This window comes from Myotis brandtii, unplaced genomic scaffold (assembly GCF_000412655.1).
Source record: "Myotis brandtii unplaced genomic scaffold, ASM41265v1 scaffold136, whole genome shotgun sequence".
Classification (NCBI taxonomy): Eukaryota; Metazoa; Chordata; class Mammalia; order Chiroptera; family Vespertilionidae; genus Myotis; species Myotis brandtii.
In genome coordinates, this window is record NW_005354829.1 from 904,552 (window position 1) to 927,257 (window position 22,706).

The 22,706-nt window shown below is 42.2% G+C and overlaps 1 protein-coding gene across 1 annotated transcript in view; it reads right to left on the minus strand.

Moving 5' to 3' along the window:
• Positions 1–7,273: 7,273 nt before the first annotated feature.
• Positions 7,274–22,706, minus strand: part of CPE (carboxypeptidase E) — a gene marked incomplete at its 5' end in the record, with an annotated part of 87,565 nt that continues 72,132 nt past the window's right edge. The window contains 4 exons of the mRNA XM_014535021.1: positions 7,274–8,087; positions 8,837–8,955; positions 12,335–12,434; positions 19,117–19,256. Coding sequence (XP_014390507.1) covers positions 7,989–8,087; positions 8,837–8,955; positions 12,335–12,434; positions 19,117–19,256 — 458 coding nt within the window. The remainder of the gene's footprint in view (positions 8,088–8,836; positions 8,956–12,334; positions 12,435–19,116; positions 19,257–22,706) is intronic.

Below are 22,706 nucleotides of genomic sequence, written 5' to 3' on the forward strand. Positions count from 1 at the left end.
GCTATGACTTGGCACACATCTCTATGGGAATGTATGTCATCGTCATCTCACACCGATCAATAGCACAGTCGATTTTTCACATCATCTCATTTGTTCTTTAACGCTACACTATTCTGATGCGTAAGCAGGAAAAGTATTTCAAAATGCCCTGTAAGCGACGTTTCAAGACAGCTTATTTCAGCTCTAAGGACTGGACATTCTTAACACTAGGTTCTTAAAAATGAAAAAGAAGCAGATCTATTTAATATGGAGTGTAGCCAAAAGCAGAAGCGGCATCACTGCCTGCCTGTCCTCTTCTCTCCCATCTCTGGTCCCTCCAACCCCCAGTGGGTGTGGTAGACTCTGAACAAGGTGCTAACAGCTCCTGGGCATGGCTGGCTATATGGGGATGGATATGGAGAGGGAGAGGGAGAAGAGGAAGAAGACAGTCCTATATCAGAACGATAGAGTTGGATGCAGAGCATCATCCCACACCAACGGCAGCACCCCCACCCCCACCCCCAGCCCCACCGCCTTGCTCCCTCTTGCCCTGGCCATGCCCTGTGTTATCAGTGCCAGTTTTCACTGACTCCTCTCCCCCCGAGGCTGTAACGTCGGACTCTGCAGCTTCATTGCATTCCTTGGATTCGCCCTGGGGGGGGTGTGGCGGTGGAGGGAGTATGTCTAAGATTTGATTGCTTGTCTTGCTCAGGGAGTCAACATTACTGACATTTACGCGTCATGGCATTGTATGTCCAGAATTTGCTGGCAGCACAGAGCTATTTCTGAGTCACGGTGTATTTGAATCAAAATATGCTCACCATCCAAAGCTAAAGATTTTAGTGTGCTTCCATTTTGGCCTTCTCTTGCATGCTATAGGAAGTTCCTATGTGTAGACTTATGAGATGGTTTAATAAATACCATTTTAATAAATATCTTAAAGCAACTATGCTGTTTTCTAGTCAAGCATGAGGATACTGAGGTTCTAAAGGTGCCGAACTCACCTGGTCTGCCACTGGAGGCGTCAACAAGTCGCAGCTGCCGCGCAGGTAGGCGTTCTGAGCTGGGTCCCGGCTCTTTCTTCTCTACCACCGGCCTGATCTCAGTTCACCCTTCCGGACGTCTCATCAATTTGGTTGCAGTTTCTCATATTCATCAATAGTGACGCCCTAGCCGATTTGGCTCAGTGGGTAGAGTGTCAGCCTGAGGACTGAAGGGTCCTGGGTTTGATTCCAGTCAGGGCACATGCCTAGGTTGTGGGCTCGATCCCCAGTAGGGGGCATGCAGGAGGCAGCCAATCAATGATTCTCTCTCAACATTGATGTTTCTCTCTCTCTCTCCCTCTCCTTTCCTCTCTGAAATCAATAAAAATATATTTTTTAAAAATAGTGAGAGAAGCAACATAACTCTTTATAAAGATCCTGTTTCATTCAGGAGACCTGCTTTCAGATGAATAAAAATATACTTTTTAAAAATAGTGAGAGAAGCAACATAACTCTTTCTAAAGATCCTGTTTCATTCAGGAGACCTGCTTTCAGATAAGGCAGAGCAGATTCCAGATGAGGACCTGGGCTCTTGGGGTCAGGGTCAGGATTGGGGGACTTACAAGGTTGTGGAGGTCAAGCGGATTCTCCAGAGAGCAGGCTGACCAGAGAGCGGCTGGCTCTAAGGCCCTTTCCCAGGAAGGCCCTTCCAGAGGGAGGGCCTGTGGGAAGGAGGAGAAAAAAGAGAGTCTACACTGCTTGATTTCGACTGCTTTCCTGGCTGATCGCCATGTGGAGAGGCCCAGAGGGGCAGAGGGAGCGAATGCAAGGGAAGACAGAGGGGGCAGGAGAGAAGAAAAGACGACAGGCAAAGGGAAGTTGTGGAAGCTTGCAGCAGGCAAAATGTTTATGAGAGACAGCTGATCAGAAAACCAGGAGAGCAGAAATGCAAGAGAAACGGGCCCCACATTTTATGTTGCAAAAACTCAAAAATAATGACACTGGGTTGAAAGTGAGTCCTAAATGGGGGGAAATGACTTTCTGCTTTTCCTGTTTGTTTGTTTGTGAACAACCCCAACGAACCTGTCAATACTGGGCACGGCAGCCAATCAGCAGGCCACGTGCAGCGTGTGTGGACGTGGGTCACAGCTGCCCCAGTTAAGAAGTTGGAGCGGAGAGAGTCTTGCGCTGTGGTTGCCGGGGGCATGTTCTCCCTGCTGCGTGGGTGACAAAGAAGGAAGAGGAGATAACACCGCCGAGTTGGTGTGGGCAGGAGCCTGCGGGACCCACTTGGCAAAGGACTCAGCCACACACCCAGCATCTAATCCTCCTTTTCACATCCGCTCAGCGTGTGTTGGCGCCTCCTGCAGACCGACAAGGAGCACGCGTGGCGGTCTGGGCCTTGAGGTTGTGCTCATAAAACTGGTGCTTTCTGATTTAATTACACGCATACTTGGCTTTGAAAGGCCTCTGTACGTTTCATGCACAAGGAAATATCTTGCAGGTTTAAAGCAAAAAATGCTGCACCACCCACTGCTTTAATCTCCCCTAACCAGACCCCCCAAATCCCACAACAGAGAAGCCATGGCAACACATTGACAAAGCCCTGGTTAGACTCAAGGCGATTTTCTCACCATCTTGTCCTTCAACGTTGAGGTTTAAAATAGACACCGAGGACAGGCCGCAGTGATGTTTCTGCAGCAAAGGGTAGCTGTCGGCAGAGACTGCGGGCAGCTGCTCTGAGATGGCGTCATTGCAAGAGCCGGGGATGGAAGTGGGCCTGGTAGCGTGAGGGCTGATTTTTCAGGAATTCGCAGAATAAATATTAGTGTGAATGTGGGATAGACGAAACGGTACTTTTAGCCAGAGGGTGACTTGAAAATTGAAAGAGTCATTTAATCAGCACACCAAGAACAATGCATTATTGTGATGTTCTAACTCATGAGACCTAACTCAAACACTGATTCTGCTACTCAAAAAAGTCGTCGTATCATTTTGTAGGTATTATGTTTTGTTTTACAGTAACCAACTGTGATTTCTTAGGAATTCCTTAAATAGCTGTTCATTAGTCCGTTTCCTTAAGTCTATGGATAAGAGGATTTCAGCCAGATCAATTTTAAGGCCCAGAGCCAGTAAGTTTAATTCTGAAAAATTATATAGAAAATAAATGTGAGAATAAGACTATTTTTCTCAGTTTTGTAGCAATTCCAGTTGGTCATTGTTAAGTGTTTATAAAGTAAAAAGGAAGTGATATGTATGTCTATTTCATCAGTAAGTGTTTTCTTCTAAGTTTCTGAATGTGCCAGATTGCTTGCTGTTGCTAAGGCTCTGATTTTATTCTAGGTTAATATTGGAACATCATTGTTCAAGTGTATGCTGCTCACCTGGCACTGTGTGCTCCCTCCTCTCTCAACATACATTCATTCATTCTTTGAACAAACATCTGTGGATAGACATTCACATCCAATTACCCAGAACTTCTGGGCAAAGTCCCTCCACCTTCTATCTTTTTTTAATTGAATTATAACTATATATAACATTATATGTGTTTCAAGTGTCCAATGTAATGATTCAATATTTGTGTACATTGTGAAATGATCACCACAGTAAGTCCAGTTAACATCTGTCACCATACATAGTTGCTAATTTTTTCCTTGTGATGAGAACTTTTAAGATCTACCTTCTTGGGAACTTTCAAATATGCAATACAGTATTACTAATACAGTCACCATGCTGTACATTACATCCCCATGTCTTATTTATTTTATAACTGAAAGTGGGGTCAAGCAAACAGAAATTTTAATCAGCCACTTAATTGCTGTGCAGTGAGGAGTATAAATTCTGAGTCTGTTTCTTCATCTGTTAAATAGTAATGCTGCAATACTTCCTTATCTTAGTATTATAAATGGATTTCAAAATATTGCAGCCCTAGCCAGTTTGGCTCAATGGATAGAGCATTGGCCTGCGGGCCAAAGGGTCCCAGGTTCGGTTCCAGTCAAGGGCATGTACCTTGGTTGCGGGCTCTTCCCTGGCCCGTGCCCCGGCCGGGGCTTGTGCAGGGGGCAACCAATTGATGTGTTTTTCTCGCATTGATATTTCTCTCTGTCTTTCCTTTCTCTTCCATTCTCTCTAAAATATCAATGGAAAAATGTCCTCGGGTGAGGATTAAAAAAGAAAATAAAAAAATATTGCACTTCAAGTACCTAGCACAGAGTGTAGCACAAGACACACGCTCCATGGTGGTGATGGTGATGGTAGTGATGGTGATTCCGGTGATGATGGCCTTAGGCAGAGACCATGGCAGTGTGCTATTCTACTCTCCCGTAGAGACCACTCGGTGAGTATTTAGTAATTCCTGAATAAACCTCCAAAATAAGAGGAACGGAAGACAAGGAAGGGGATAGAATGCTGAAACAGCTCAGATAGGTTAACAAATAGGTAGAAGAAAGCGCAACAACCCACAAAACCAGCCTGTGGTCTCTGGCTTCATGGAAATTTCCAACAAGCTTCATCGGGGTGATTTTTCCTGTGATTCACTGATGACCCTTAACCGGGCTAAGCCAAACCTTTGCTCTGCTTTTAAAAACACTGATTCTTGGGGAATTTTGCGTGAATTTCAATGAATCATAGAAAACTAAAGTATGTGCTGCCTTAGAAAACCCATGTTATGATTGAGTTGATTCATAGGCTGACTCTCTAGTTGAAAAAATTAAAGGGTAAAGAATCAGAACTTTTGTAAGTACCTAAAATGTTTACTAAGAACAGCAAAACTAGGATGCAGTGTATTACCAGGAAGGGTCTAAAGAGCCCAGGCACATTCTATCCTGACGTTTCTGAGGCAGAAACTCCAAATGCCATCTAGTCCCAACCACAGAAGATAATCCTTACGAGAATTGTGAAAAGAGAAGTTGAGTCATACGTTGGAACAAATGATGGTCTTTAAGCCTCCCACAACATCAAGTGATGGAAAGATTTCAGAAGTTGTGCAAATAAAATAATATCAAAGTTCATACTTCCCAAGGTCTTTTTCATGGTGACAAAAAGAAAATCTTGCTGCCCTGGAAAAAAAAAAATTCATACTTCCCTTCCTGTAATAGCTATCTTCATTTATGTGATGGGTTGAAAATCAACATGTGAATTGAAATAAGCTATTCTTTCCATCGCAATGTGTCTGATTTTCATTGACAATTGGGGGGAGAGGGGGTGCAAAGTTCAAAATGTGCTCATTATTTCATTAAAATCAACTGCCCAGTCCCCTCCCTTTCTGATTTTTGTTACCTAAGACAATTCGGCTTTGTTGTTCATAATCCAGATCTCTTTAACCCTGAGCCCTCAGATCCTCCATGTTCTTGTCTGTTCTAATGTTTAGTTTCAAATCAAAGCAAAAGCCTTACTTCAGAGTTTTCATTTTATGCTAAGTTTATATGAGGCAATCATAAAACATAACCTCCAAAAGGTCAGTATCATCTTGGACTGTATTAAGAGAAGTGCCGTATTCAGAAAGTGAGAGATATGGGCCCATGTTACTTCTGCAAAACAAACAAAATAACACCACACTTAAAGCATTAAAGTATTATACCTCTTAAAAGATTTTAGGAATTCAACATAAAATGCCAATTTCTCCCATTCTGAGTTCAGAACCAGTTGAAAAATAAGACACAGGAGACCAATAGAGGTTAACTGTCAGCTTTATTTATAAACTAATGGGAGAAAATGACATTTGACCTATGGACCAAAGATTAATACTCTATGCCCACAAGCCCTCCCTGCATTCCCGCACACACACCCAGAGCCTACTCAGCACCCAGGGGACTTGGGAGCTGTGTCTGCCGGGGGCAGGGAACACTGGGGAAGGGGAAGCTTACAGTCCTTTGAGAGAGTTGTTTCTCCCAATTCACTCACCTGTCACCACCTGCCCTCTGCAAGGAGTGTCAGGGGTGGGGCTAGAGGCCAGGAGTCTGATTCCAGTGGAGGTCCTTCAACACGGAAACATTGACCAATGAGGAGAGTTTCCTTCCCAACAGTACTCAATTCTAGACCCTTCATTAGATGAACTCAGAGCAGGCTGAGAGCATGACCAGGGCAGTGGGGAACTTTGAAGCCCTGTATAATCACAAATGGTTGCAAGGACAAGACTATATGGAAACCACTGAACGGGTAGTTGACTTGGTCCTAGAGACATACATTCTACTTGCCTCCCCCACCATACCTGCTGCATCCTGTTCAGTTACGAGAGGCCATGTGACTAGTTCTGGCCAATGAAATGTGAGCAGAGCTTGTATGTGTCACCTGTGGGCTAAGGCAATGAAAACTTCGTTGTTGGTTTTTCTGTCTCCCTGTCCCTCTTCTGCAATGACTGCAGCGGTCTCTACACGGTGTGGAGAAAAGACATATTTCTGTCTGCTGCCCAGTACAGTTACCTGAGTAAGAAATACACTTCTGTTGCGCGTAAGCTGTTATGTATTCAGGAGTCTATTATTACAACAGTTAACATTATTTTTAAAAAAATTCTATATCTGAAACACTCAACCAAACCAACACACACAGACACACGTGCACACACACAACACCCCTACACCAGTGGTTCTCAACCTTCCTAATGCTGAGACCCTTTAATACAGTTCCTCATGTTGTGGTGACCCCCAACCATAAAATTATTTTCGTTGCTACTTCATAACTGTAATTTTGCTACTGTTATGAATCGTAATGTAAATATCTGATATGCAGGATGTATTTTCATTGTTACAAATTGAACATAATTAAAGCATAGTGATTAATCACAAAAACAATATGTAATTATATATGTGTTTTCCAATGGTTTTAGGCGACCCCTGTGAAAGGGTCATTCAACCCCCAAAGGGGTCGCGACCCACAGGTTGAGAACCGCTGCCCTACCCTCAGTCACTCTGCATTGCTCACACCTACTCATATTTTAGGTCTGGGCCTAGATGCATCAGAAGCCATTCCTGAGTCACCCCATCCGGTCTATTTAAGTTGCTCTGACATTCTCTCTACACACTATTCTTTCCTGTCATTTTACTCATTACCAATTCATAATTACATATTCATTTGAATGTATATTTAAAGTCTGTGGCCACAGTTGAACCATAAAATCCAAGGGATCAGACTTAAGTCCATTGCAATAATAGACAGGGAGCTTGCACTATGCTCGGCAAACAGCCGTCAGTGAATAAATTTGAAAATGCAGAGGATGCACAGATGAGAGGCCGCTATCAAGGGAACACCTTTTTATCATGAGACCACAACTCTAGACCAAAATCACAAGAGCATTCAAATACAGACCATGGGGGTGGTGTTGTTTTTTAACCTTTATTCATTTCTAATGCAATTCTGGGTCAATCTACAACCACGAGAGAACCTAAACTTCAGAGGAATGTTAACAGGCAGTAGAGTACAGCAGTATAGCCCCTGTATGTACAAGCAAGACGTCAATTTCCATTCCCTTCAGAAAACCTCTTGCTAACCACTTACATTTTCTTCCCATCAAAAAATGCATTAACAAGATCATGCTTACGTATATAGCCAGTCAGCACAAGAGACAAATGACAATTTACACTGAACAACTTAGGTCTTTCAATATAGTGCTCACAACTCCAAGCTGTAGCTATTGACCTTTTCAATGGCATTCATTATGTGACATTGTCACCAATTATATTAAAAGGCATTCATTAATTTTTAAAAGCTAGAATGACTCAAAGAGTCCTGCACTGTAAATAACACATGGAATATTGCAGTTAAGTCTAAGATGGCCAGATCACTTCAATCTTTTCTACAATCTCTTGTATAATATGTGTAGGAAAATGAACGTTATATAAGAAGAAAGAGAGCAAGTTATTGTATTTTTACCTCTAAGAGTTTAATTATTTATTTTAAGTAATGTCTATTAATATTTAAATGGTTGAAAATAAGTCAACGTTAAAAACTAACTGCACAAACTCTAAAAGAAAATGGTCACGTTACATCAGACTACATTGTACAGAACAAAAGAAGCTAATTAGACCCTTTTTAAAAATTTAAAGTTTCTGACATCATTTTCCACCATTCCATCAATTCTTCCTTTTCCTCCTCTTTCCTTTCAGAAAATGACTCCAGTTCAAAATCAACCTAAAAAAGAAAATCAGGAATATATTGTTATCAAAGTGCATATGTATTTTTAAAAGCTGAAATTAATTTTTTTTAAAAAAAGAGTAATCTCAGAGCTTTTAGGATAAGTTCAATTTAGCCACTTGAATTAAAGTATACCCTAAAAAATCTCTCATAATAAAAGATACTTGGAGGGGGGGAGGGGGAGACAATGCAAAACCATTACGTTTGAACTGTGTTTTGATCTAATAGCTTTGTAGGATTATTTAAAAGCAGGGTATTTAAAGGCAGATTATGTAAAGGCAGTCTTTAGTAAGGACTTTAGTAAAGCCGGGAAAAAGATGTAATTTATAATTAATTTTCTGCCTTTGACTATTCAGTGCGCTTCTCCTGTCAACCTTGAATTTTCTCCTGCTATGCAGCTCAGTGTCCTGGCATCCCCAACCACAAGGCCCTGCTTTCCAGAATCTCGAAGCTGCTCACTCATCCCCAAACCACCATGGAGGCCAATGGCCCAGGAACTCAACTCTCCTTGGGAATGAGGCGTCCTCGTCAAGTCCATGGAGAATCGAGAGACACAGAGCAAGGGAAGGGGATGTCATCCCCTCCCTCTCCTCAGCCTGAGCCATGGCCGAGGCAGGGGCCGGGCTGAGTGAGACCGTCACTGAGACAACGGTGACCGTTATCATGAAGATTGAATAAAAGCCACTTAACTATGCGTGGCACACACAAGTGCTTAATCAATCTCAACTGTTAATACGATGACTTACTCCAACAGCAGGACTGTAAGGAACCGCCACTTTCTTTGTTATCGCCAGATAGCCTGGAGCTGAGGCTGTGAGTTTATAGTTTCCAGGTACAAGCAGCCTCCAGTAATCGCCATCCTTTGCTGTAAGGAAACAAAACGTCAAATCACAAGGCACATACGTGACATGCACAGTAATACCCGAGAAGGAATACCCGGTATACCTCAGTTCAACTCCTTTTGTTCCCATTTCTAAAGCAGTTATTAATGGAATTCGATTAATTTTAACTGCTAGAGGGCATCAGTTCCCATATCAGTTTTACAGATATCAGTGTTAAATTGTCTGATAAATCTCCTAAGATAATGACTCTCCATAATCACATCAGGACTAACACAGATTAAAAAGACATACACAGCCCTCAAGCGGTGGGGTCAGAGCATCTTTCTTATTCTTGCCACGTATCTCTGGGTGAGGACCTAACGGTCGGAGAGTCTAGATCAGTGTCTCCCAAGGTGTGGCCCAAAGACAGTCTCACCAGAATCCCTGAGGCACTTGGTAGACATTTCGATTTCTAAATTGAGTGTGTTGGTTGGATTGCCTTCTAGGGACTGTATTTTCAGCAAGTTCTCCAGAGATTTCTCAAGCTGAGTTACATGTCCCCCTCTTTCACTCTCCATGTACCCAGAGTTCCCTCCTGACCTGGACTAGCCTCCATGGCCCACCACTAGAATCACTCTCACGCATAGGCCTTCAAGTCATTGCTTTTCCCGTGTGGCAAAACACACCTGGCAAACTGCCAACCCTGGATAACCCCCACCTCTCCCCTCTACACCTGCCCTGTGGGGTGCAAGGAGCTGGAGAAGGCATGTGCCCATGGTGGTCTGTCTCTGGTTCATAAACGCCAACCTTGCACAGGTCATGGGCCTGTGCTGCCTCCCTGCCAGCCCCTCCCTGCTAGTCTGTCAGTCTCCCATTTCCCTAGGTCAGTGCGGATCACTGGGGGACTTGTCAAGATGGAAATTCTAATTCACTAGCTCTGTGGGGAGGCCTCAGATCCTGCATTTCTAACCAGCTCCTGGGAGACGCTGATCCAGCTGCCGGTGGGGGCCACACCTTGAGCAGCTAGGTCCCTGGAACAATTTACACTTCCTCCTGTCTCCTAACACCGCTCAGCCAGCCTCATCAGCACTCTCGGTCCATGCTTTACTTCCTATCTCACTGTGAAACTAAAACAATCAGCAAAAAAACAAGGCCCCATCACCATCCCTTCCCACCTACCTCTAGACTCCACGTCTCCTTTCAGCCAGCACCACACTTCCTCCTGTCTCCTAACACCGCTCAGACAGCCTCATCAGCACTCTCACTGTGAAACTAAAACAATAAGCAAAAAAACAAGGCCCCGTCACCATCCCTTCCCACCTACCTCTAGACTCCACGTCTCCTTTCAGCCAGCACCCTTTTATCTCCTTTGCTTTATAGCAAAGTTCCTGAGAAGACTGGCCAGTACTCTCTAAGCCAGTGTTTCTCAACCTTCTGGCCCTTCAAATACAGTTCCTCATGTTGTAAACCAACCATAAAATAATTTTCATTGCTACTTCATAACTGTAATGTTGCTACTGTTATGAATCGTCATGTAAATATCTGATATGCAGGATGGTCTCAGGCGACCCCTGTGAAAGGGTTGTTCGGCCAAAGGGGTCACGACCCACAGGTTGAGAACCGCTGCTCTAAGCTCTCTCCTCTTATCCTTTCTTGGGCCTCCCGGAGCAGGCTGCCACCACCCCATGGAAACGGATTTCGTCAAGACCTTCCACTCAGGCTCCTTCACAAGGCTCACCTGCCGGACACTTTTCAACCCTCCTTCTTTCCTGAAACACTCGCAGGCTCCAGGACGGCGCACCCAGACGTCTCTCTACCCTGGACTCCATTGCTGGCTCCTCCTCATCGCCCTGCCCTCGAACAGCTGGGGTGTCCCAAAACCCAGCCTCCATTTTTATTCCTTTCTGCCTATGTTTATTCCCTGTTAGATTTTACTAAAACTTCCACATCACAGAATGCAGAGAAACTAAGGTCTGTGTGGCACACCAGGGTTAACAGATAGGAGAGGTTTTCTGTGGCCAGAAGGGATCGATGCCTGGGTGCCATCTTCAACAGCCGACCTCCTGAGGGCCAAGGGGCCAATATCTTAGTGCAGATTCTGGTATACGCTTGGAAAGGGGTGCTGGCACTTAGTGAGTTGATAGATTATTGAATAAATTAATAAATGAAATTTTAGAGAACAAAGAAGGATTTAAAATATAAGTTATAAATGTGGATGCTAAGAAAGAGGTAATGGTATAAAGTGGTTTGGGAAATAAGTTAGAAATTAATTATAAGGCCTAGAAATATGTAAAGAGTTTATAGCTAAAAGATATTAATTTGGTTGTTGAAAAGATCCCAACATATGACAGTTAAACTAAAATGAGTGGATAAATGTCATTAATAGAAATAGGTAAGTTTGCCAGGAAAATATATCATTTTGTCCAAACTGGGAAAATTGAAATGTGGTTTAAACCTCAAAACAACTAACATCGACTTCAATCCTATAACAACCTGTTTAACGATGAGTGGGTCCTGATTTACTATATGGATTAAGTGAAGAAACGTATGAGAAATCCTGGATGCACAATATACTGGCAGTTATCTTTTTCCTACTCTTTTCATTCCCTCCTCAATGAACAAGTCATTAACACCATAGATAGATATATAGGTATATAGGTATATAGATATATAGGTATATAGGTATATAGATATATAGATATATAGGTATATAGATATATAGGTAGGTAGGTAGGTAGATAGATAGATAGATAGATAGATAGATAGATAATAGATAGATGTCCAAAAAAGTACATACACACACTTTGAATAATTATAAGGCAGTGTTTGTTGAAATACATTTCATTTTCAAACTTGAGCTATCAGCTATTAAAGTGTATATACATTTTTGGGACATCTACATATAGGAAGGGAGAAAGAGAGAGAAACGTTGATTTGTTGTGCCACTTATTTATGCATTCATTGATTGATTCTTGTATGTGCCCTGACCAGGGACTGAACCTGCAACCTTGGTCTATCGGGATAGTTCGCCAACCAGCTGAGCTACCCAGCCAGGCCAGCACCTCTTCCTAAGAGAAATAAAAAAAAGGCACTGGTATTTTAATGCTAGGGGGTTCATTTTCCTTTGCCTCATGAACAACAGAGACTCTCCAGTGGATGGCACCACCTTGCAGCTCTGCAGTGAGATACCCGAGGAAAGAGCGCCATCTGCTGCACCCCAATTTTTAAACGCAGCAGCCAGGCTGGGTAACTGCCTGAGTTGCTCCCTTAAGGAAATTTACCTAGATTAAAGCTGAGAGAAGATAAAGAGATATGAAGCATTTAATTGTTTTGCTTAGAGCAGCATAAGAATTATAACTATGGTAAGTAATTGGGCTCCTGTATATAATACGAGAGCCTCAGATCATGGCAGAGAACACCCACCGGATGTAACATCGTGGTCTATTCCTTCCACTGAGATGGTTGCATTGGCAATTGGTTTACCCTGAAGGTCTCGGACGAACCCTTTAACTCCTCGGTGTACCTGTGAAAGTCAAGAACACCCAGAAAATTCACATTAGAAATGACCTAAAAGTCCATCTCATATCAAGCATCTCCTTATTTTCTAACAAAATACTGTAGGTCCCCGAAACATGCTCAAAAGGCCACTGAATGTTTTGTGCACTCTTTAATCTGCTTTTTCTCAAGTGGGCAAATGAGAAGTAATCCCTCCAAAACTGACATCTTGTTCTGAGTCAAGGAAAGATTTTGCAGTACCTTCTGAACCACCAAAACAAAAACACAACAAAATGGTATCTTTAAAATAGTTCTGGTCTTAGCAGATTTCATTACTTGCTCTCTGTTTTAAATGTAGTTACCTGTGATTATCTTATATGGTCACTATCAGTTAACAAGACTATTATAACATGAATACTTCTTCATTCTAGATAAAATGATATATACTGCGACTACTTTGGCATCAAACCCATTAACAGTATTGTTTTTGGTTGAAAGTAAGTGGCATGAAAGATCACTGAACTTCATAGCTGAAAATTGTGCTTAGAAATAAAACGGAAGAGCTGTATTGAGAATAACGCCCTGGAATTAACTTGCAGTCATCAACTAGCTATTGCAATGCAAACTACAAAAACAGCTTTTTTCTTTATTTTTAAACGATAATTCAACTAAAGTATGTGTTGAAGTGACAATCACTTCAGGTTTTTGAGAAAGCGCTGCTTCTGGAACATCAAATGTTAGTTCAGTTTCATTACTTAACAAACCTATGTCCTGACCTCCCAAATGCTCAGGCTACTTCTCAATCTGGCTCCAGAAAATGATTTTCCTTTTGCTGCTGATGACATGTGAATATTTCCTTACAGAAAGTAGAATAAGCCTCATGTGTCCCTTTATGAACAGAGAAAAAATTTGTCAGTGGTACAATGTTTTATGGAAGAGCTGACCCTGGTTATCAGCAAATGTTTTGTATGTCCTATTAAAAAAAAAAACCTCTGGAGTCACCATGGTGTGGGGAAGCCCAGATTAAGTCCTAAGAAGGAGACCACGTGGAGAGGCCGGGTTGACATGAAGATGGGGAGATGCGCAGGAAGCCCTGGCTGCTTCAGCATCCCCACCACCCCAGCTCCAGGCACCACCTGACTCCACCCACGTGAGAGACCCGAGTCAGAACTGCACAGACATACAACTCATTCCTGGCTCCTCAAAAACCCTGAGTGTGCCCTAGCCCGTTTGGCTCAGTGGATAGAGCGTCAGCCAGAGATGTGCAGGAAGCCCTGGCTGCTTCAGCATCCCCACCACCCGAGCTCCAGGCCCCACCTGACTCCACCCACATGAGAGACCCGAGTCAGAACTGCACAGACATACAACTTCCTCATTCCTGGCTCCTCAAAAACCCTGAGTGATAATAAAATGACTGTTACTGTTCCAAGCCACAACCTCTGGGGGTGATTTGTTAGGTAGCAATAGATCATAGGAACCCCTTTCAATAGAAGAAAAGTGCGTTCGGTTAAAATGAAGTTTATACAATTATTATATGTAATAATAAAAATGTGTTGAAATTGAAAGTTTACATTTTGGTATATGTACTGGTTTCACAAATAGAAATATTCTTACTATGATCTCAAAATAAACAAATAAAAAAACAATCTCTGAAATTCTATAAAAGCAACATGTAATTCTTTTCTCTAAAGGCAATTTAGAAATGGTAAAAAGTTATACATGTTGTTGGTAATAATAAATGCTAATTTTATTGGCAACCGCTATAGTGATAAGAGAGTAAATACATTTTTTATAATTATTTTTCTTTGTTTAATTTTATTTTTTTATTGATTTCATAGAGGAAGAAAGAGGGAAACATCAATGATGAGAAAGAATCATTGATTGGCTGCCTCCTAAATGCCCCCCACTGGGGATCAAACCCACAACCTGGGCATGTGCCCGGACAAAAAAAAACCCCTGAGTGATAATAAAATGACTGTTACTGTTCTAAGCCACAACCTCTGGGGGTGATTTGTTCGGTAAAAATAGATCATGGGAACCCCCTTTCTATAGAAGAAAAGTGCATTCGGTTAAAATGAAGTTTATACAATTATTATATGTAAGCCAGGCGAGAGTAAATCCATTAAAAAAACAACAACAACAACAACAACACACTTTTAGTATCTAGTGAATCGATGATTTTTTTCCCAATACTGAGCTATGAATCAGCTAACCAAAATTAACAGGTTGAAATTTAGTCATTGGAAACATAAAAAGTTGGTTTCTGAGTGACATTCCCATGGTGAAAAAGTCACTGGGGACCAGAAAAACTGTGGCAATGAATTTATGCATCTTGAGGCACTATAATCCTGATATCAGTATTATAAACCTTAGAGAAATGAAAGCTTAAATTTCATCATTGGAAGGTAAGTCAATCACTTCTAAAACATATAATTCACCTGGATTAGGCCCAAATATATGCTAGTTAGTAATTGTGACTTGACTTTTCTCAGCTTCTTCAACACAAGACATATTACAGTATGCAGTTTAACAAATAAATAAGTAAATGTCTCTATATGCCAATTGTGAGGCATAACTTTGCTGTTTAAAAAAAATTCACTGTAGGTCTCCCTCATCATTGATGTTTCTATCTCTCCCTCTCTCTTCCTCTCTGAAAGTTTAATTTTATTTTTTTATTGATTTCATAGAGGAAGAAAGAGGGAAACATCAATGATGAGAAAGAATCATTGATTGTGTCCCTTTATGAACAGAGAAAAAATTTGTCAGTGGTACAATGTTTTATGGAAGAGATGACCCTGGTTATCAGCAAATGTTTTGTATGTCCTATTAAAAAAAAAAAATAGGTTGACGCTCAACCACTGAGCCACACCAGCCAGGCGAGAGTAAATCCATTAAAACAACAACAACACACTTTTAGTATCTAGTGAATTGATGATCTTTTTCCCAATACTGAGCTATGAATCAGCCAACCAAAATTAACAGGTTGAAATTTAGTCATTGGAAACATAAAAAGTTGGTTTCTGAGTGACATTCCCATGGTGAAAGAGTCACTGGGGACCAGAAAAACTGTGGCGATGAATTTATGCATCTTGAGGCACTATAATCCTGATATCAGTATTATAAACCTTACAGAAATGAAAGCTTAAATTTCATCATTGGAAGGTAAGTCAATCACTTCTAAAACATATAATTCACCTGGATTAGGCCCAAATATATGCTAGTTAGTAATTGTGACTTGACTTTTTTCAGCTTCTTCAACACAAGACATATTACAGTATGCAGTTTAACAAATAAATAAGTAAATGTCTCTATATGCCAATTGTGAGGCATAACTTTGCTGTTTAAAAAAAATTCACTGTAGGTCTCCCTCATCATTGATGTTTCTATCTCTCCCTCTCTACCTAGATGCTTCTGAAGCACCTTCCCATTAGAAATTCTTTGGGAATTTTGAGAACTAGACTGTTCCAAAGCTAGTGAGTTCAGTTAGCAAACTATCTACCACAAGCATGTCAAACTCATGGCCGGCAGGCCGCATGAATTAAACTCGAATTTGACATGCTTGATCTACCCTAATTAACTGTACAAGTCCAGTTCCTGCAAACATCCCTTTAAAACTCTGCAAGAAATTTCCTCTCAACCAATTATGGAATTAGATCTCCTAATCACCTATTTTCCAGGAGTTGTAAACTAGTTCACACTTAGATTTTAGGCCCAGGTGTTCAAATTATTAATCACCACCATGTTGTTTCATTGTCAAGAAAACTATTTCAATACAAAATTTCTGTCAGTCTTCACTGATCGTTCACCAGACTCGGAGTCCCTAACTGGAGTGTTCTATGAGCTCATTGTAAATGCCACTCCTACTGCTTCCACACAGCTCGCACCCTAACACTGATGCCACTGGTCACGTGAATCTGTGGACAGGTCAAATTCTCATTCCAAGTGGCATACAACAGGACTGACATTCCCCATAGTTGCTGGGACTGTTGGAATCAGTAGTCATTAAACCCTTGTGTACTTAAATGCAATAGAGCTTGTTGAAATGGAAAATTTTGGGGGGTCCTGCCCTGCAGGGAGTATGGTTTGGTGGTGGGACAGGAAATTCATTTTTAACAAGAACCTAGATGATTCTGAAGCACCTGCCCATTAGAAATTCTTTGGAATTTTGAGAACTAAACTGTTCCAAAGCTAGTGAGTTGTTAGCAAACTATCTACCACAAGCATGTCAAACTCACAGCTGGCAGGCAGCATACATGCGGCCGCGGGTTTGACATGCTTGATCTACCCTAATTAACTGTACAAGTCCAGTTCCTGCAAACATCCCTTTAAAACTCTGCAAGAAATTTCCTCTCAACCAATTATGGAATTAGATCTCCTAATCACCTATTTTCCAGGAGTTGTAAACTAGTTCACACTTAGATTTTAGGCCCAGGTGTTCAAATTATTAATCACCACCATGTTGTTTCATTGTCAAGAAAACTATTTCAATACAAAATTTCTGGCAGTCTTCACTGATCGTTCACCAGACTCTGAGTCCCTAACTGGAGTGTTCTAACTGGAATGTTCTATGAGCTCTCTGTAAATGCCACTCCTACTGCTTCCACACAGCTTGCACCCTAACACTGATGCCACTGATCACGTGAATCTGTGGACCGGTCAAATTCTCATTCCAAGTGGCATACAACAGGACTGCATTCCTGGTCCCTCTTCTTTCCAGATTGTTCCTATATAAATTAATAGAGCTTTTAGATGAATTGATGCATGCCCACCTGCAACAATAAATATGACAAAATTTTTCCTCTTTCCTAATGGCACATATTTGTGTTTTATTTTGTGTTATACTGCATTTTTCTCAAGAACTAAGAAAGGACTTAAGCAGCAGTTGAATCCATTCTTTAATTATTGATCAGAGTAATAATCATATTGGCATCAACTATAATAAATCTTACAGTCTCACTCTGAGAAACCTTTTCTGTGCCCCAGGACTGAGTTAGGGACCTTTCTCTATACTGCCATTGTTCTATGCAGCTCACCTTTATTTTTGCGTTTATCACCCTCGCTTGTAATTGGGTAATCATGTTTCTGAACCTCATTAATAGAAGCCTTCTTCAGGGTAGTCACTAGCCCCAGTGCCTCACAGGAAGCCAAGGATAAAGAAATAGCTCAATAAATTTTTCTTAAAAAAAAATATGTACATGAAATGAAAAGCATTGTATTAAGGAGGCATTCTTTGATACCTAAGTGGAAAGCACAGCAAATAGCCTCGTCTTATTTCCTCTAACCCCAAAATACATTTTTCAGTTAAAATGTATTTACTCTCAGATCTATTCAAATACAACTCTCCGCAAAGGAGACGTTTACAAGGGTCCCCACCAAGGTTGTTCTGGGGTCCATGTGGCTAATTATCCTCAGTTTTGCTGTTGAAAATACCTTTTTATGTTAGCATGCAGCAGGATTCCATTGACTGAAAAAACACTTGTTCAGGGTGTTTTTGAACATCACTGTCTGGCAGCAGTGGATCTATTTCATGGTAGTCCCTCTTGGTAAGGCCTCATGTACAGATATTTGATGTATGTAAAAAAAAATTTTAAGCTGACTTTACATTTCTTAAATACATTGGGTTTACATGTACATGTCTTATGTGTGTGTGTCTTATGTGTGTGTGCAAATTACTTTAAAATTAGTCTGGACTATCTGCAGGCACCTGAAACTAATGTCACTCCACTTGACTTTGGGTATAAATGGCCACACACAGAATGGAATTTTAAAACTGTAAAGCACTGCAGGCAAGGAAGACTCTTTAGGTCTTTTTCACCATCACTGCTCCTGGTGCCAATGTCTACATAGCAGGGGACTGGCCTGGGTAGGTACTGGATTTTATTCTGACAGATGGTGAGATGCCCCAAAATTCTGTACAGATCCCATTGGAATGGCGACATAAGTGACTCTCTGGTGAAGATCCTGTCATGAGAGGCAATATGGCACAGTGATTCTGGAACTAGAGAGCCTAGCTTCTGGCTGAGAGCCTTCAGGCGAGCTGTATAATCTCTCTGTGCCCTGATTCCTCATTTTTAATTCAGGGATGATGGTGATGGAAAAGAAGAAGATAATGATGATGCTATACGTTCCCTCATAGAGTTGTTGTGAGAATTAAATAAACTGCTACACATAAAGCATTTAGAAGAATGCCTGGGAAATAATAAATCCCCAATCAATGTAAGGTATCATTATTATTATTACCTACCTTTAGCTGAGTTTAGTGCGAGACAAGTGAGGTATGTGGGGCACAAAATTTAAGGACGCACTCACTCCTACATGCTGATCCCATGCCTGCATGAACTTGAGAGTGAATGCCTCCTTAAATCCTAGATGCCTCACTTACCTCATTCTAGTCTTGGTCCTGCCTGACAGGCCAAAGGTGATCAGGGTGGAGGGTGGGCCTAGGATTGCCCTTGCTTAGAGCAGTATCAATGAAAACAGGGCTTCACCTCACTTCTCCACAACCCTCTAGTTTAATCAATTCTCAGTGAACATTCATGAACCACAAACCCCATAACAAATGAAAGCCTATTTGAACCACTACTGAGATGTTTTCCAAATGTCATTCTGGTTGGAAGGATTCCCCTAGACTAGGCTCCTCTTAGGAGACAATTGTACACGAGGTTTATAGGCTCTTACATTTTCCATTTTACACTGGAGACTGTGTTTACCTGCTCAAGGTAGCTAATAAGGGAGTTTTTGTTATCCTCCCAGTAGGTCTTCAAAGTCTCCTCAGGTGGAAACTTTTCACAGCTAAGCTCCATGGTGATCTCGAAGCAGTTGCTGCTCAGGTAATTGAAGTCTTGCATTCCTGCCAAAACACCAAATGGAAAGTCTCAATACGCAGGTGGTGCCTGAAACTCTACACAGGCTGTTCTGTTGAATTGAGAGCCAAGTAAAAGCTACACCAAGCAGCGCCTTTTGGGGAGCCTTTGGGAAACCACAAGGAAAATCACTGACCATAAAGGCCAGAACAACATACTTGGGAAATTGTGACCACCTTGGAAGCACACACTCTCTCAGCTTCTTAAGGAATCGTTTAGCTTAACACCTTGCTGCTGTAAGGTGCTCAAGCAGCAGCCACGTTCCATCTTGCTGGAGTGGGCGTCAAAGAAGACCACAGGGGAGTGACAGCGTCAAAATGGCAAAATAGGAGTTTTCTGCGGCCTTCCCTCCCCCAAGAACACCAATTTTGACCATCACCCATGAATAGAGTGCCCTTGTGGAAGTCCAAGAGTCACTGAAAAGGTCCCAGCCTGCCACTGGAGCAAACATAAAATCCCAAGAGTGGACGCACTGAAGAAGGTCAAAGGAACAGTGTCACTTTCCCTCATCACCCCTTCTCCAAGGTGGCACAGCTCAGTGCCAGAGTAACATGAAAACATTCATCCCACACAACACACTGGTAGAGGTGAGTATTCAGAATACGCTAATACTGTAACAGGTGGTGTGTTAATCACGTAACTCTAGTTTAAAGGTTAAAGGACAAAAATATTAAAAATACCTTTAGCTGCAATAAGGTGGCATAAGTTAAGTCCTTACCTGTAAATACTTCCCTTAAAGGCAAATAGACTGAATTCTCCAGTCAAAGGCATAGAGTGGCCAAATGGCGGCAGGGGCCTCAGAAAAGGAAGAACGGCCTCGGCCAGCACTTCCATCTGGCAGAAAGCTGCCTATAGCTGCAATAAGGTGGCATAGGTAAGTCCTTACCTGTAAATACTTCCCTTAAAGGTAAATAGATTGAATTCTCCAGTCAAAGGCATAGAGTGGCCAAATGGGGGCAGAGGCCTCAGAAAAGGAAGAATGGCCTCGGCCAGCACTTCCATCTGGCAGAAAGCTGCCTCCACCCCAGCTCTTGACCTGATGCCAGACAATGAAGTTCCTCCCGTACGTCCCTGGTTCCTTTCAGACTGCTGCACCAGCGCTGGAGCTCAGAGGGAGGGAGTCCCACTAAGTCCATGCGCAGGCCCTTTAAGAGGAATGCCTGGGACTCCAGCAGCCTTCTTCCTACTCAGCCACAATCCCCACCGGTTTTCACAGCCAGAAGTTATAAGGAATTCTCCTCCTGGCTCTGGAACTCTGGACCAGGAGGCCTGGTGTGGCGCTGGGACCCCTCGCTCCTCAGGGGGGACCTCTGCAGCTGAGAAATCCCTCCCAATTTTTACCCACCACACATGGGTGAAGGATCAGCCCCATTCTATGTCTCTGTCTTCTCCTCCTGGCTCTGGAACTCTGGGCCAGGAGGTCTGGTGTGGCGCTGGGACCCCTCGCTCCTCAGGGGGACCTCTGCAGCTGAGATATCCCTCCCAATTTTTACCCGTCGCACATGGGTGAAGGATCAGCCCCATTCTATGTCTCTGTCCCTCCTGCCAGTCTCAATGTGGCTTTTTTCTTTTCTTTACTGATTTAAGAGAGAGACATCAATTTGTTGTTCCACTTATTTATGCACTCACTGATTAATTCTTGTATGTGCCCTGACCAGGGACAAAACCTAGAACCTTGGTGTATAGGATCGACTCCCTAATCAAATGAGCTAATGCGCCAGGGCCTGTGGCTTCTTTAAATCCTTAGTTGTAGGTTTTCCATTCAACTAGATTTCAAGTTGTTCTGAATGATGGTGTTCAGTAGTTTAGGTGTAATTTTGATGCCTCTCTCTTTTTTTGTTAACTAGTAATACTCCACTTTCAACAATGGAAAGATGATAGATAGATAGATAGATAGATAGATAGATAGATCACCCAGACGGAAAATCAATAAGAAAACACTGGCTTCCAACTATACTTGAGATCACATGAACCTAACAGATACATACAGAACATACCATCCAACAGCAGGTGGCAGAATACACATTCTTCTCAAACACACATGGAACAGTCTCCAGAACAGATCATATGATGAGTCACAAAACAAGTCTTAGCAAACTAAGGAGACTGAAATCATAGCAAATATCTTTTATGAACACAATGGTATGAAATTAGAAATCATGACAGGAGGAAAACTGGAAAATTAACAAATACGTAGAAAAGTAAACATACTCCTAAACCACCAATGGGTCAAAGAGGAAATCAAAAGAAAAACCAAATATCTTGAACAAATTGAAAGGAGTTTTTTGGGGTAAAAAAGGCAGGTTTAGGGATTTTTAGGAATTAGAGGGTCCATGGGGGAGAACCACAGGGCTGCAAAGCTGGGAGCTGCCGAATGGTATACATTCACAGAAGAAGGGAGCTTCCAAAAGGTAGACATTCACAGAATAAAGGAGAGGAAGCCACCAATTCACAGAATAAAGAAGAAGGCCACAGGGAGTAGAAAAATAAAAGGAAGGAAAAGAGGTGAACCCCGCGTGGGGTTTGAGCTCTGAAGCTGCTATAATGATCAATCAGAGGGGATACCAAACACAAACACAGACTCCCCCTCCCCATGTGGGAGTCTGTGCTTGTTTCTCAACCAATTTCCACCTTTTCCTATACCACCTTTGGCCGTGGCTTCATTCTTAGAATCCACCTGGACAAGAACCCGGGAAATCACCTTTGCATCCTGCCCAGAGGAAAAACCACGCGTTCCAGTTTAAGATCCGAGTTTCAAAATGAAAATAGAAACACAACATACCAAAAGTTATGGGATGAAGCAAAACAGTCAGTCCTAAGAGAGAAGTTTATTTTGATAAGTATCTACATTAAGAAAAAAATCGCATAATCAATGACTCACAGATACGGATCCACCAAATGCAAGTCCCCTGGCTTCGAGGCAGGATACCTGCCTGTGACCTATGCTTGAGGCCTTCCTCCCAATGGCTCTGGCCAAGGTGACACTGTACCTGAGACCACATCCTTGTTCAGCTCTATCTCCTTCCTTACCCTGCTTCCCTCATTTCCAACAGCGTTTTTCCTAAAAAGCAGCCCCTCAACAAATTATGAGTATCTGAATCCCTGTCTCAGGTTTTGCTTCGAGAAAACCTAACCTGAGACACTGATTTTATTCACTGCATAGATTGCTAAAGAAAGTCACATCTTTCTTTGACTCTTTGATTATTGTGGGACATAATCATTGACTATTATTATAATTCTTATTATTACTATTACTAGAGGCATGGTGCATGGGATTCGTGCACTGGTGGGGGGCGTGGCCTGCGGGGATCGGCCCACTGTGGGAGCGCTGCTCATCCTGGTCAGCCAAGTGGCTGTGGACCCGCCCTCTGAGTGGCTGCTCCCTGGTCCAGCATCTTCCATGGAGCCGGAGCACTCGCCTCTCCAGGGGACCCAGT